The sequence below is a fragment of the Dendrobium catenatum genome, unplaced genomic scaffold, assembly GCF_001605985.2.
Source record: "Dendrobium catenatum unplaced genomic scaffold, ASM160598v2 fragScaff_scaffold_414, whole genome shotgun sequence".
Classification (NCBI taxonomy): Eukaryota; Viridiplantae; Streptophyta; class Magnoliopsida; order Asparagales; family Orchidaceae; genus Dendrobium; species Dendrobium catenatum.
In genome coordinates this window covers 1278783-1295817 of record NW_021318876.1, presented here as the reverse complement: position 1 = coordinate 1295817, position 17035 = coordinate 1278783, and the positions used below count along the sequence as shown (strand labels likewise).

The 17035-nt window shown below is 39.5% G+C and overlaps 1 protein-coding gene across 1 annotated transcript; it reads left to right on the top strand.

Moving 5' to 3' along the window:
- Positions 1 to 201: 201 nt before the first annotated feature.
- On the top strand, positions 202 to 5309 carry LOC110101823 (probable inactive receptor kinase At5g58300). Its single transcript, XM_020829889.2, has 3 exons — positions 202 to 546; positions 762 to 2138; positions 4558 to 5309. The coding sequence occupies exons 2-3, from the start codon at positions 839 to 841 to the stop codon at positions 5166 to 5168; spliced, it is 1911 nt and encodes a 636-aa protein (XP_020685548.1). The 5' UTR covers positions 202 to 546; positions 762 to 838; the 3' UTR covers positions 5169 to 5309.
- Positions 5310 to 17035: the final 11726 nt, after the last annotated feature.

Here is a 17035-nt window from a genome sequence, read left to right as displayed (position 1 = left end):
CTTTGACTACTCTTTTAATGTAGACAGAGATAAAACTAGACGATTCTCACCATCCGGTGGTGTCCGCACACAATAAAAATTCTTGTGGTTGACAGTGACGGTGCCCTTAGTATGAGCAGATCAATTCTTATAGCCAATATTTTATAAGTCTTTAAGCTTTTGTGAAGTGGGGTCTTGATTCTAGGAAATATTTATGGCTTTGCCTTCTTGCTCATTCTCCTAACTACTTCCGATGCTTAGAAGTGAACAGGACTAGATCTCATTTATTATTATGTGGTCCATGATAAATTAAGGGTAGATAGACTGATAAACTGAGTATGATAAATCTGCTCTAGCCAAAGTAATAGTTCAAGTTTATGTTAGTTTGGAGAAGGTAACAGTAGCAGAAAGAATATTGTCTTGTTCTTGTACTGTTACTCATGTGAAACCCATGGTGGAGGTTACACTCCTCTTTGGGACACTACCAGAAGTGCTACTTTATCTTTTCCATAGCCAGCGTAGTTGATGACTTACTTTGCTGGTCAGAAGGAATCCTTTTTGTCGAAGGTGTGTTATCCTCTGCTTCTCATACTGTAATGAAATATTATTTTCCTATTCTTAAGATTGTATTTGTTATTTTCTCATTTAAAGCATTTTCTGTGCCTGATGTTTATGAAGCTTATGTTTGCATACAAATGGAAACGCTTGCTTTCAATTTCTTTGCCATGTCCATGCATATATCATCAATTTGTTATCTTTTGTATTAAATTTTGTTCAAACAGGTGAGAACGATTTTGTGGTATCATATGCTCAACAAGCTTTCTTTGAAGTTCTTCGGGAGAAGTTCAGGAAACCAGCCATGGATCACCTCACGTTCAGATGCCATCATCTTGTGACTCTTATTTTTGCTTTCTTCTTTCTTTGCTTCTCCCTTCAAGCAGCTGCTGACTTGAGTCGCGACGAGAAAGCTCTTCTTGGTTTTGCTGCTGCAGTTCACCATGGCAAGAAGCTTAATTGGAGGCTTGATAGACCAACTTGTTCATCTTGGATTGGAGTCACTTGCACAAAAGATAGAGCGCGTGTCCTCGGAGTTAGGCTTCCTGGGATTGGTCTCATTGGAAATATCCCTACTAACACCATAGGAAAGCTTGATGCCTTGCAAGTTTTAAGCCTTCGACTGAATGAACTTAGTGGTACACTCCCATTAGATGTTGCATCCCTTCCTTCCCTGCGCTTTCTCTACCTTCAACATAATAATTTCTCAGGAAATCTGCCTGATTCATTTTCTTTCATGCTCAGCTCTGTTGATCTCTCCTTCAACTTTTTTTCGGGAGAAATTCCAACCACAATCCGGAATTTATCTCATCTCACATCACTGAATCTCAAGAACAATATTCTTTCAGGTCCCATACCTGACCTCAAGCTCCCAAAGCTTAAATATCTTAATGTTAGCTTCAACAATCTGAATGGCTCTGTGCCTTTCTCTCTCCAGAGTTTCCCTAATGATTCATTCATTGGAAACATGCAGTTATGTGGCCCTCCTCTACCTCAATGCTCAGCTATTCTCCCTTCCCCCTCACCTTCATTTCCCTTATCACCTCTTCCTCTACTTCCCAATGATCACCAGAAAAACTCAAGCAAAAAATTAACCATTGGTGTCATAATTGCAATCATGGTCGGCGGACTGGCCTTAGTTTTCCTTCTTGCAATCATTTTACTTATATGCATCTTGAAGAGGGAAGATAGTGAATCTGGTGAATTGACAAAGAGAAAGGTGTCAAGTGTTGGAAGGGATGAGAAACATGAGGAGTATAGCAGTGGAATTCAAGAGGCTGAAAGGAATAAATTGTGTTTTTTCGATAGCTGCTCTTATAACTTTGACTTGGATGATCTTCTGAGAGCTTCTGCTGAGGTTCTTGGAAAGGGGAGTTATGGGACTGCTTATAAGGCTGTTCTTGAGGATGGCACTACAGTGGTGGTGAAGAGGCTTAAGGAGGTGGTGGCAGGTAAGAAGGAATTTGAGCAGCAGATGGAGATCATTGGGAGGGTTGGACACCATCCAAATATTTTACCTGTGCGAGCTTATTATTATGCAAAGGATGAAAAGCTTTTGGTGTATGAATACTCCTCCACTGGCAACTTATCTGCACTTCTGCATGGTATGTGTTCTCCTTAGGTGTTTATTTGTCATCTAACTCATGAATGCATCATTTAATGTGAAGGAATTTAAGCCGATATCCTTAAGTACTTTATCTATAAAATTTCTTGCGTGATTCATAAATCATTTAGCTTAGATGCCTTATAGGTTACATCTTCTAATTCTACCGCATGCTATTAATATTGACATAGTTACTATATCTACGTTTACTGGTTGAGTGGATTGATGATCTGACCCGAGAATATGAATAATCTTTGCCTGATGCTGATGTATAGATTGTCAGCTTTCATAAAGTTATTAATATTTTATAGCACCTAACAAAGCTTCGTTTTTTGCGTTGGAAATTATAATTATGACAGATTTGGAGGTGCTTTTCATCCTTCCTACTTCTAGACTGCTACTTGAATGCCTCCAAAATGCAAAGCCTAAAAACTTATGCTTTAACATAGATTGCTTGAGGAAGAGAAGCGCTTCTTGAGCCTTCTTGCAAGAGAGAGAGAGAGTGAGAGAGAGAGAGAGTGGGGGAAGGGAGGGATGAGAAGGAGAGATGCTGTAGGGAATTCAAAATTTTTAATTTATAGGCTATTACCAGAGGGTGAACTTTACATCAACCTATACATACTATATATAGGATTTACAATAGTGTGATGCCAGATAGGAACAACCTAATCTAAAATCGGACTACACGACAATAAGGGAATTAGATTCATGTAAATTCTAAATCTTCCCATGTGTCATGCAATGTTTTAGTTGTTATTGGAGCACATGTATTATGTGAAATTTTACTTCTAAAGGAGTTCATATTTTCATACGAGGTTTAACTTATAGTGGATAGCTTATGTGGTCCAAATCCCCTTGCCTTTGAAGGAGTACATGTGATTTTTGTATGATCATAATTAAATTATTTTTAGATTTTCTAATCCTACACATTTTCGTAGCCATTATGATAACTAAACCCTCCATGGGTACTAATTCATAAGAAATGTAATTTTAGTAGGATAGAATTATTTCTCATGATAAATATAAATCTTGGCCCCAATATTTTATTATGGATTATGATCAAGCCAAATAATATTATGGAGTTTAAAAATCTAATTTTAAATTGTCTTCAAAAATTAATGAAAAATGAGAATTGAAAAAGCCGGCCTCAGATAATTGGGATGAGTCTAATGATGATAAACTTTTAGTTTTTGTTTGCATGCATAAATCATTTAGTTTAGATACCCTATCAAGTTTAAAACTTTAAATACCACCATTTCGCCCTTGTCCTTATATATTTAGATTATTTTTCATGAGTAATGATTTTATTAAAGCATCAATAGCAAGTGAGATCTATGTATAATAAAAAAATTACAGTACAAAAAATTTTGAAGGAGATTTCTCAGTTACCAAGCTATAATTCTACTCAATGAAATGACTTATTTATCTTTCATAATACTTCTAAGAACTTAAATGTCCTGAATCAAACAAAATAAACCATTACAAATTTGAACATTATTTTTCATTCTTAGGATTGCCCATACTAATCATCCTCTCACCACCTCTCTCTCTCTCTCTCTCTCTCTCTCTCTCTCCAAGGTGAAATTCAATTTAATATTCTTATATAAAAAGTCTTCCTAAATACAAATCTAATGGTAAGCTTAATATTCATATAATTATTCCATCTAAATATCTTTGATGGGTGTGTCTGAATGGCTGTTGTCCTCCAGTTTATAGTCAACCAGACTAATGCTTATCAAAGTAAATGTTAGTGAGACCCACATTAGTATTTAAGGGATATATTGGAAGGCTACAGATATCTTTACAAGTTTTCAAGAAATCTACACAATAAATTATGGTAGATTCATGAGATATACGGCATATCAAAACAAATACTTTGTCTTATTAGTTAGGTGGAGAACAATTTTATTTATTAGAATATCCTATCTTGTTAGTCAGTTGGTGATTATTTTGCTTTTTTGTTAGGTAGCTTTCTTTGTCTTGAAAATTTTGTGTGCTTGCATTAAAGACAAGTAATGTTTTTCATGGATATTATGCTATGCTACAATAAAAACATCAAGCAATAAAAGAAAAAAAAATGTTCTTCCTCAAAAAAGAGCATTTGTATACTGCTTTTTACAAGACATTTGTTAAACAAAAGGATCTTATCAAAATTTCGAAATTAAGGCTTCGTTTGGGGTTGCTTTTTTGCTGCACTTTAAAGCAGCTTTTTGTGTACACAAATTTTAATTTTATATTAAAAAACTGTTTTAAAAAGTAGTAAGAAAGCCGTCTCAAACAAAGTTTAAGTCTTCCTCATGCATCAAATTGTGCTCTAACATTCAAAAAAAAAAAAAAAAAAAGTCCAGACATTTCCATCACATCTTATGAATTTCCTGCTCCTCCATTTCATATAATGTTCCATCTCCATCTGCAAACAGGAAACAGAAATGCAGGAAGAACTCCATTAGACTGGGAATCCAGATTAAAGATCATGCTAGGAACAGCCAAGGCTGTAGCTCACTTACATGCAGAAGCTGGTGTGAAGTTTTCCCATGGCAACATAAGATCTTCAAACATCCTCCTCACCCCAGACCTCCATGCCTTGGTCTCAGACTATGGTGTTTCACAGCTTATCAGCTGTCCTACCACTCCCTCTCGCATGGCCGTCGGCTATCTCGCTCCCGAGTTCGCCGAGACCCGGAAATTCACCCATGAGACTGATTCCTACAGCTTCGGCGTCGTGGTTCTCGAAATGCTGACCGGGAAATCTCCGGTCCGTGCTCCCGGCCATGATGAGATTGTTGATTTGCCCAGATGGGTTCAGTCTGTTGTTCGAGAGGAGTGGACTGCAGAGGTGTTTGATGTGGAGCTTATGAGGTACCCCCATATTGAAGAAGAGTTGGTTGGGATGCTTCAGCTTGCTTTGGCTTGCACATCAAGAGATCCACACCAGAGGCCGAGAATGGAAGAAGTGGTTAGGATGATTGAAGATCTTCGACAAACTGACTCAGATGATCGCCCTTCATCAGATGATAATAAGTTGAAGTGATTAAAACTGCGTTTCATTAAGCTATTTTATTAATCTTTCAAGAGAAGTGAGAGAGCTTTATTGTGGCTAAATTCGCTTGTAAGGTGTCACAAGACTTTGTTTGATCCTCCATTATTTGTTATGTGATTGTAACACATTGGTGAAGCTTTATGATTCTTCTAGCCTTAAGCTCTCTTGAATCTTAGGCAAATGATACTTTCAATATAGGAAGTGAGATATATTTATAAAATTTTAAAGTAGCATATCCTATAAATATAGCCAAAATTAAAAACACTTTATTAAATGGTCCATGGTGATTCCCTTGATCATATGTCATTCTTTCATCATTAAAGTATCTTAATTATGTTGGAATTAATCAATCTTAAGCTCGTTGGATTTATCTTGTTAAGACGCTCATTAAACTAAAAGCATGCAAAATTTAAAGATTATTTTATCATCCAATAAATGTCACAAAGTCTTCAATTATAATTTAAGTGTTTGATTTAGGCTCATTTGGAGTATGATCATATCAAACTATTAAATTCTATAGATCATCTTTGGGCTCATCACAAGCCGACTCATTTATGAAAAAGAATATTTAAATTTTTACAATTGCAATAAGATAATAAAAAAATAATAAATTAATGAGAAATAATAAAAAAATAATTAAGATTGGAAAACTAGCTAAACTTTTATGGAAAAACTTTATATTTGAATTTAAACCACTACAATTTAAAGTAGTTTTTTAGAACAAAAATTTTTTTAAACAAAAAATTTTTGTGCTAGAAAGTCGCTTTGAAAAAAAGAACCTTAATTGCAACCTCACTTAGCATCCATTCAATTAAATTGGCCATTTTAGAGAATTTTGAAAAAAAAAAAATTATCATAAATAAATCTATTATAAAAATTTTGCATGCACAACAAATTCTATTTATATTCTTCAATACACTATTCGTCTAATATTCATCCCACCAATCAGAGAGCAGCACAAATTCAACTTCCACCTCTTGTTATTTTTCAAAGAAATCACTGATTTTTCCCTTAAAAAAATAATCTCATAATTATGAAAATTTCATCACTAGCAACATTTTCACATTTTCAAACGTAAGAAATCTGTTTAATTCAAACCCCCCTTTCTTTTTGTTTCGGAAATAAAAAAGTAAAAAAATATTATCAAATTTTATAAAATTATGTCATTAAAAAAGATTCACTGCAATATAACTCAGATGAATGAAGTTTCCATAACAAAAAGTGAAAAAAGGTAAAAATATTTGACCAATTTTAAACTACTATTTTTTTTCATGCTTCTAAAAAATTAATTGTACGAAAAAAATAACTTTACAAAACAATAAGAAAATCACGCCATCACGACTTTCTTACCTCTTCTTCTTAAAGCAATTTTTAAGTAAAAAATTAAACTTTTATATAAAAAAATGCTTTTTAAGCAATATTTTAATACAAAATTTCTAATTAAGAAACTTTTTATATTAAAAAATAATAAAAAAACTGTCCCAAATAAAACCTAAATTTCTTAGCAAGATGAATTTTAGAGCCCTTACATCTACCTTACAATGACTGCAACACAAATTTGATGTAAATTCAAAAACTTTAAGCTCCTAATCATTTTTTATCAAAATATCATAATATAAAGTTGGTAAACTAAAATTTAAGTACTAATTACTGAGCTAAAAACATCTTTCAATAAAGATATTCAAAATTCAGCCCCAAATGTTACCAAATTTCTCTGAGGACAAAAGTTTGGAACTTAAAGTAATAAAATAAAACTACAATATGAAATATACTGAAATTCTGAAACTGAGTTTGCTGTTAAAATCTGAGGTCGATTCAAAATAAAACTCAGCCATCAACTGAATTAAACAACAAAATTGTGTAAATTCTGTTATTCTCTCTTAAGCTTCGTTTGAGACGGATTTCTTATTGCTTCTTAAAGCAGTTTTCTAGTAAAAAAATTTAATTTTTGTACAAAAAAACTGCTTTAAGAAGCAGTAAGAAAGCCATTCCAAACAAACACTTAATCTTTTCACTGTCAAAATATTATCGCTTCTGTAACTGACTTCAAACTCTTGGCATGTATAAACCACTATTCCACTCAATCTAATGGATTCTGTCACTAAAATAGTATCTTCTGAACAGTCAGATAAGTTTCTTCTCATGATAAATACAAAGATATCTGTAAGCTCCAGCTTCCAAATAGTTTCAGAAATCTCTTTTCGGTTTCTCTTGATCAACCAGATCTGCTCCACTGACAAATCTAGCTACAAAAGAAATAAGTCGGAATGGAGCTCCTATAAGAGGAGCATCTGAAAAAGGAACTACAGGCTCGGCTTCTGACTTCTCAGGTGTAGCCTGTAATTCCTGAATAATGTCATCCAATGGGACTGAAATCACATCTTCACTTACTCTAGAATCATTAAGTCCCAGTAATTGTATTTGTTGTAATTGCTCCATAGAGCTCAAGTCCTCGATGCCATTTACACTACATCTCTCATTGTTTTTTGTGAAGGTCTCAATCTTTTCATTAGATTCAAGCAAGCTTTTATTATACTCTGACGCAGTAGAAGTGGAAGATTTCATGGTGGATGAGTGCTTGTTAGTCTTTTCACTAGTGGGATTTTCAGTAGGTCCAGAAAGCTGGACTGGCTCTACATGTATTTCAGAAGCCTGATGCAAGAAATATTTCAAATGAGTGGTAAATCCAAGAAATTCTTTGATTTGTTTATTTCTCTGCCAGGTTTGACATGTTAAGTAAGAAGAAATAGCAATAGCATTTGACAGCATAAGGAAAAGAATAGGCAAACATGTGATAGGAAATACTTGAGTTCGCAAGTAACCCTATGGGTAATACTGAGTTTGCAAGCAAACCTACCAACAATTGGTGAAAAACTGCGAGAATAACACAAAATCTGTGAGAAATCAGCAGAAACGATAGATTCCAATACGAAAATCAAAGCCAAACAAGCATGGAAACAAAGTACAAGTGATCCTCAATTAGAGAGGAGGATCGTCTCTCCTTTGGGCTCGGATTGGGTTGAATTTGGTGTCGTTGGGTTCGTATTTCCGAGACGCTCAGTTTGCCTGTAAGCTCGCTGAAATCGGAGTTCGGGTGCTCCCGGACTTAATTTTTGAAGTTTTTGGGTTGGGATTTGCATCGAGATTAGTGCCCAATCAAGATAATTTCATGATAATGTATCAGTTTCCCCCCTATTTTCGGACGTCGAAGCTCCAGGAGTCCGAAAATATTTGTTCCGAAATTTTACATTCACCGAATCGCAAAAAATTGCGTTCCGAAAGTTGAACACTTGCACAAACTTGTTGTAGAGGCCCCGTTGAGCTACAAAAGTGTCAAAATCGAGTCCGGAATGTCGAAAAACGTGTCCGGAGACCCCAAAAAAGTCTGAATCGGACCGTTCGGGCAGAAAATCGGAGCCCGGGAATGTTTGACGGCCGAACCGGCCGCCGAATTAGCGCCCCTCCTCTTGTGCAGAAGTTAGGGGATCTCTTCCGCCCCTCAGGCTTTCTGACAGTTGAGGCCTTCCGCTAATTTCGAGTGGAAAATTTCCTCTGCTCGAATTAGCGCCCCTCCTCTTGTGCAGAAGTTAGAGGATTTCTTCCGCCCCTCTGACTTTCTGACGGTTGAGGCTTCCGCTATTTTTGAGTGGGAAATTTCCCCTGCTCGACTTAGCACCCTCCTCTCGTGCAGAAGTTAGGGTATTTCTTCCGCCCCTCTGGCTTTCTAACGGTTGAGGCTTCCGCTATTTTCTAGTGGAAAAATTCCCCTGCTCGACTTAGCGCCCCTCCTCTCGTGCAGAAGTTAGAGGATTTCTTCCGCCCCTCTGGCTTTCTAACGGTTGAGGCCTTCCGCTAATTCCGAGTGGGAAATTTCCTCTGCTCGACTTAGCGCCCCTCCTCTCGTGCAGAAGTTAGGGGACTTCTTTCCCCCCTCTGGCTTTCTGACGGTTGAGGCCTTCCGCTAATTTCGAGTGAAAAATTTTCCCTGCTCGACTTAGCGCCCCTCCTCTCGTGCAGAAGTTAGGAGACTTCTTCCGCCCCTCTGGCTTTCTGACAGTGGAGGCTCTCCGCTATTTTTGAGTGGGAAATTTCCCCTGCTCGACTTAGCGCCCCTCCTCTCGTGCAGAAGTTAGGGGATTTCTTCTCCTCTTCTTCTTGCATTGGAGACATTCTACTGTCGCAGATAGGCGGTATTCCCCTATCAAGCTTCAGTGCCCCTCTTTTGTGTAGAAGAAGTCGCGATGAGAGGCTATCTTCTTAATAGACAACCCTCAACGGAAGAAGATCAATTGTTGATTATATGCGAGGGTGATTTGAGAAGATCTAGCGATGATAGCATCTTGGAGGAGAACCATAAGTGATGAGCAGATTGAGAGAATTTCAATGCCATTTGAACGGAAGTTTTTTTTGCGATGGACGATCGAGTTGAAGCCCATTAGCAATCAACGATCGAATGGAGAGCTGAAGGGGAGAGTTTGAAGGTGCGTTGCAAGTAGCAGTCGAGCGAGAACCCGATGATGGCTTCTACGAAGTAAAGGACTGACACGAACATCAGGCAAAGAGCCAATGATGACGGTGGTCTGATTACATTTTGCAAAGATAATAAGCATCCATACGGCAGTTTGCCGACATTAGATATCCCTTATTCAAGGGGGCGGAGCAGTGTGTTATGCCGATATTCTGGCGACAGATGTATAGTATCAACTGAGTTGAGGCCTGATGAAGACCAAATTGTAATTTTTCTTTGAAGAAGTTGTAAGAGATGCTTGTGTGCAGTAGAGAAGAAGCCTTTCAGATCCACTAAGGATATGTGACTGTCTTGAAGTTGCTTGTTGTTTGATGATTGTAACTTGTACAGCTCATGTCAAAGTACTTTTTGCTTTCAAATCCCTACAAAAATGTACTTCTTAGTACAATTTTTACAATGCAACTCCAGTGATATTGAATATGAAGTTGAGATGTTATCCCTTAGAGGAAATTGAATTATTTATGCATCTTTGAGTCATACTCTGATATATTGCATAATATACTTTTTTGAAGCTTTTTAGCCTGCTAAGAATCTTTGTAGAAGATGCTAAAAGAATCCACAAAAGATGTGAGACTTATCCGAGGTTGTATGTCGGAGCCTTTGCTCGACGACGTTAACCTGTGTGGAAGAGGACGAGAGAATCCACCAAGGATGTGAGACCTATCCAAGGTTGTATGTCGGAGCCTTTTCTCGACGACGTTAACCTGTGCGGAAGAGGTCTAGAGAATCCACCAAGGATGTGAGACTTATCCGAGGTTGTATGTCGGAGCCTTTGCTCGACGACGTTAACCTGTGTGGAAGAGGTCGAGAGAATCCACCAAGGATGTGAGATCTATCCGAGGTTGTATGTCGGAGCCTTTGCTCGACGACGTTAACCTGTGTAGAAGTGGTCGAGAGAATCCACCAAGGATGTGAGACCTTTCCTAGGTTAGATGTCGGAGCCTTTGCTCAACGACGTTAACCTGTGTGGAAGAGGTCGAGAGAATCCACCAAGGATGTGAGACCTATCCGAGGTTGTATGTCAGAGCCCTGCTCGATGATATTAACCTGTGGAAGAGGTCGAGAGAATCCACCAAGGATGTAAGACCTATCCGAGGTTGTTTGTCGGAGCACTTTACTCGACAACGTTAACCTGTGTGGAAGAGGTCGAATCAAATCCCCCTGGGATTGATTTTGCTTTGATTGGGAGGGGGAGAACGCCGCGTTGTATCCCGAATCAAAGATAAAAAAGAGTCTATCTTTAGACCGTTACTGCCTTTTTAAGGTCAAGATCAAGACCTTGCCCAAGGAGTAGAAATCCAGCAAGGGACTGTATAAAACTTGTAATTGATTGGAAGTATCATTGCTATCGCTGGGATTTTCCTGAAATATCATCTTGATATAAAAAGCATCGGAGGATCTTTTTGACCAGAATTGGGGTCGAAGTTGCCCCCCAGTCCGCATCTGATGCAACAATGACTGATGTCAGGAAGTTGATAAGAGCGATCTTTTGAGATTGGAGCAAAGGTTGCCCCCCAGTCGGGAACCATGTTCTCACAAACGGCGCCAAACTGTTGCGTCCAGGAGTATTCGCGGCGGTAGAGAAATATCATATTTAACGTCTTAGCGTTTTACGAAAATCTGGCACGCAATCAGATAAGAGAGAGTGTGTAGCATTCACATTAGACACCAATGTTTTTACGTGGAAAACCCCTAAAAAGGGGGAAAAAAACCACGGGGTCTAGCCCAGTTTGAATGAATCCACTAGTATTGTAGTTGATTGCAAATGAGGTCCTTCCTTGGGGAAGGCCTTAGCTATGGAGTACATTACACGATGTTGATACAAAGAGTCTTTGTTGACATGTTCGTTTGGTCGGAAGGCTTGTAGTCAGTGGGCGACGTAAGTTAGGAGGACCGTAGTCGGCGGGCGACGGAGGCTGGAAGGACTGTGTCTGAAGATAAAGGTCAGAAAGACGGCTTCAGGTAGAAGTCCAACAATGGAAAGAAATCCATCTTCGGATATACCTCCAGTGAAAGTCCGATAACCGGTAGAAGTCCGACATCGAGTAGAAACTTGGCGAAGAGTGAAGGTCCGACGTCGGGTAGAAGTCCGACGTCTGTTGGTGGCCGAGGAGAACTCCGACATCACTTGGGCGGAGTTTCGGCGTGAGGAAGGAACTCTGTCATTAATTGGAAAGAATTTCAGCATCCCGTGGAACTTGGGCAGAATTCTGGCGTCCCGTAGAAGTCGAGCAGAATTCCGGCGTGTTCGGGCGGCAGGAAGAACTCCGGCGGTGGTCGAGGAGGAGATGATTCTCCTTTCCCCTTCTCTTCCTCTTCTCTTCTCTTCTTCTCTCTCTTCACTTGGTCCTCTTGTGAAGAATGAGGGCTCTATTTATAGTTTTTCTAGAGTGGCATGGCTTGTAAATAGGTGTGAGATCATGGGCGAATAGGGAGTGGTCGAATGGACGGCCGATATTGAACCCTTCAATCATGCACCGTTCATTGGACATTTGGAGGCCTTAGTGATGTCAGAATTCGGCAATCTTGGGCTTGTTGGATTCGTCTCGTCGAGTCGTTCGATTCGAGTATAAGCTCGTTAAAATCGGAGACCTTTTGGTAACTCAAATTGTGGTTTGAACCTTCCAACAGCGCTTCGGGTCCTTGATTTGGACCCATTTGGGCTCAGATTGGGTTGAATTTGGTGTCGTTGGGTTCGTATTTCCGAGACGCTCAGTTTGACTGTAAGCTCGCTGAAATCGGAGTTCGGGTGCTCCCGGATTTAATTTTAGAAGTTTCCGGGTTGGGATTTGCATCGAGATTAGTGCTCAATCAAGATAATTTCATGATATCGTATCAGTATGTTCACGAACATAGCTCGTTCTGGCATGTTTGTTTAAAGCTCGATAAGCATTAAACGAACCGAACATGAACAGAACATGAACCAAATATGAACACCCTTAAATTAAATGAATCAAACATGAACACAAATAATAAAGCTCGAATCAAACACGAACTGAACTTGAACAAGCTAATGATAAATGAACTCAAACATGAACACTCACATACTCGGCTCAGCTCGATTCGTTTGCAGCCCTAGGTTTTAGTACTTTTAATCATGTCTATGAAGATCGCTACAAAAGCGAGTTATGTTCTCTAATTCGGTGGTTTTCTGTTTTGTTATCCAGTTGGCCAAGCTGCCGGTTTTCTCTGTTTGTGCACACGGTTGGGCTCAAATTTTTGCTAGTTTTTGTGGGGCATTAATTTTAATGGGCCTTGGATTGAATCCTCCTGAGAATTGTGTCGAGCAAAGACTTAACCTGCTGATTAAGTTCCTGTAGCAAGCCAGGATCTGCAGCTCTACGTGTGCTTTGTCGAGAGTTCGAGCTCTAAGGATCAATATTTGTGGGGCATATTATTCTAAAAAATCTGTAATTAGGAGGGAGGGGACTTGGTGCTTGAATTTTGGCTAGAGATTCAAATGAGCTTAGAGGCTCTAAAAATCTCAGAGCTCCATTTGGGTCCTTAAGTTACTGTCGGAGCACCACCTGGATATCGTCGCTGAACCACTTCTCAATCTGCATTGTTAGAATATTGCCTGATTGTCACCATCAAAACACTGTCTGACTGTTGTTGTCGGACAACCACCCGACTATCATCTCTTGAATACGCTCCTTCCGACCACCGTCAACCAACCACGGAATTCCAACTTTCGTTGTCCGACTATAATTCTCAAACCACTGTTACCCAATTATGGCCCTCTAACCTCCGTCATCCTACTATGGCCCTTTTGAACAAAATTGCCCAACTATGACCTTCCAATCAATATTGCCCAGCTAAGGTCTTCCACTACAATCCTTTTGACCACTATTGTCCGATAACAATTTTTTTAGAGTAATTTCCCCACAAATATAGCAAAATCCAAAATACTCCATTGGACAACCCGTTATGTGTCCCTCGATCATAGATTGTTCCTTAAGCATTTAAGTTCTTTAATGATGTTGGAATTGAACGATATTGGGCTCGTTCGATTTGTTTCATGGAGGCGCATTATTTACCTATAAGCATATGAGATTTAGAGATTGTTTCGTCACCCCATTAGTATCCTAAAGTTTCCAAGTACACTTCATAATGAGGACACCAGTTAGAAATTTCGACATGTGTACCGTCGTCGGAGTCATAGATCGACGGCTACAATTCAAATTTTTTCTAATGCTAAAGCTTAAATTTGGAAACCTCCCCTTTTAAAATAAATCTGAGATTAAATTCAGATTTTGGTTTAAATCTTTAATAACTTCTTGGGGCCCACATACTTAACATAACTCCCTCTCTCCTAGGTCTCTCTACATGGCCGGCCCCCTTCCCTAGATCTCTCTCTCCAATTTAAATAATAGCTCCCAATTAAGACTCCCTAATCATCTCCTCATGCCGCCGCCCCCTCTCCCACAATCCCTCTCATCCACTTCAATTCTTTCCATTTGAATTTGAAATCCAATTCAAATTCTTTCCCTCCAATTTCACTTAATCTAAAATTAATTTCAAATTTCTAATAATTCTTCCTAACCCAAAACTAGATCTAGCCGCCTCCCCCCCTCTCCACCTCCTCCTACTCGAGACCCCACCCGCCTCTCTCCTATTCCCCTTAGCCACCCCTCCAAAGTGGCGGCTCCCCCACCACAACACCACCACGACACATCAAGCCCTTCCATGATCATGTATGGCGGATCCGGAAGTTGATCATGAGCTTATTTTCAATTCTCAAGGGGAGGTTGACGTCATCCAATCACCGTTCTTTGACCCCGAATTTGGATCTGAAAGCACCGTCAAGGAATACGTTGATCGTATCCTTCCCCACTTAGCGGACGTCATCGACGAACAAAGATCTACTGGAAAGTGGAAGATCACTGGACGGCCACGCATTTCTCAAACTCCAACTCCTTCCCCGGCGACTAGCACCCTCGGCATCACATGTCTTCTAGTGGCATATCTAAGTTTACTTGCAACATGCTTCTGCTAAGCCCATCACTATCAAGAGTGTGAGTGAGGGATCCCAAGGTGAACAATCAAATTATTAAATTGTGGATTTTTTCAACTTGTCATTTGCTTACTCATTTATTTGTTGTTGTTATTTTGCAAGTTTCCTAGTAATCTCAATTGTAATCGCTTGCCATTATTAAGTCCTTTCACGAAATTTTCTAAGATCTAACTTGAAGAAGCATCCGTTTATATTTAATCAAACAAAGTTGGCATTTTACTAATTTCTTAAAAGCAATTTTTGTTCATCATCATTGTATCACATCACTTCAAGTGTTTGAACTTGGCTTATTCGTGCTCAATTTGAATCATTTTTTATATCATTGGATTTTGTTAGACCGGTCCACTGGACATATACGCTTACGGGAAACAGAGGCGGGACCTATCTGCCTCTTGTACGCGCCGATCCGTACGCCCGGGTCCAAGGGAGCATTTTAGGAAGGATTTTTGAGGGAGTTAGGATGGAAATTTGAATGTAAGTACTGTTTAGAGATTTCCTTTTTGATTGTAGGCATTTTTTTTATTGTATGCATTAAATAGTTTGCTTCCTAGGGTTAGGGCATCTTGAATTTGGCTGAAATTTGTTATCTCTTAGTTTTTTTTTGGACTCTAGCGGCGTCTATAGATTTAGGAGAGATAGATCCTCTCGAATTGAGGATTAATTGTATCATGTTATTTTCTTTCGTTATATTTGATTCTTGCAATAAAATTACTATTTTCTTTAATTTTCATTGTAGTTTGGACGAAAGTATTCGATGTTTTATCAAACGATTGATAGAGATTCTCGATAACTTCAAGTGTTTCATAACAAATAGATATCAAGGTATATTTTGGGACTATTTGGAGGATTTTTCTGGAAAATCAGCGGCTGATTGTTAGCCAAAGGGGTTGTTTTGCTATTTTTTGGAATCAAGATTCAGTTTATTAGTTCAACAAAAATCCGGGTATCGATGGAGACCAAGAAAGTGGATGGGTTGGAGAAACGTCTCGAAGGGGAGATCAGACAAATGAAATCTAAAATTTTAGATCTACAAACTCAATTCTCAGATTTAAAGAAAGAAATTTCAGTCATTCAGGATAAGATAGATTCAATTTTTTTCATCCTGGGGGAGATGTTGAAGAAAGTGCTTGAGGGCGAAAAAAAAAATCGTCGGAGGTCAGGGAAGTCACTGACAGCGAGGGAAGTAGAGAAAACCCTAAACCAATCAGACAAAGGGAGGATCAATAGGTGGAGAGTTCAGAAAGAACATAAAAAAGGCCTCCCCTAGGGAATATTCCCAGGGAGGAGTCCGGTAGAGAGTATGTGGAGAGGCGTGAGGGGGTTGGGCATGAGTGGAGGGATGGTTGAATTTGAAAGAAGAATGGCTGAATTTGAAAGGCAATGATTAGATTATGATCAAAGAGGTGTCGAATTTGAAATGAGAGGGGTTGAATATGATCCAAGGGGTGCTGAATTTGAAGGGAGAATGTGGGCTTGTGATGAAAGGTTTGGGAGTGAGTGGATGAAGAATGATTAGCACAATTGGGGGGAACCACCCCCTTGGGAAATGAGAAATTTTGAAGGAAGTATGGTTGACGGAGGAGATCTAAGAGTGAGGAAACTGAAGATGCCTATTTTTGAGGGAGATGATGGAAATGAGTAAATCTACAAGGTGGAAATGTACTATACTATTAATAGGTTGACGGATGAGGAGAGGCTGACGGCAGCGGGCCTAGGTTTAGAAGGGAAGGCTTTGGCTTGGTACCAGTGAAAAGACATGAGGCAACCCATATGGAGTTGAAGGGAGTTCAAGGATTGCATGTTAGAATGATTCCGAACGGCTGAGGAGGAGACTTCTACGAGCAGTTCTTTGTCTTGACACAAACTGATTTAGTGATAGAGTATCGGGAGATGTTCGAGTACCTTACTAGCCGATTGGACCATCTTTTTGAGACCGTGCTAAAGGGGAATTTCATGATAGGGCTGAAATTAGAGATATGGGCGGCAGTCAGAGTGATGAGGCCTCGTAACTTGGGAGAGGCTACGGAGCTAGCTCAGTTAATGAAGGATCAAAGTAGGAGTGTCAATTTTGGGTCACGGGTCAGGTTCGGGTCGAACCCGGAACTGACCCGGGTTCAAACGGATCGACCCTAATAAACAGGACGTAAATCCGACCCGGACCCGACCCGGCGGGTTGCCGGGTTGACCCGACCCAACATGGGACACGAAACAAGAGGACGCGGTCGGACTAGAGCAGGCGCGCGAAGGAGTGCGAAGGCAGCCGAGCGCGGGCGAGCGCGCGCGAGCAGCCTCGGGCGCGGGCGCTGGCAGGGTCAG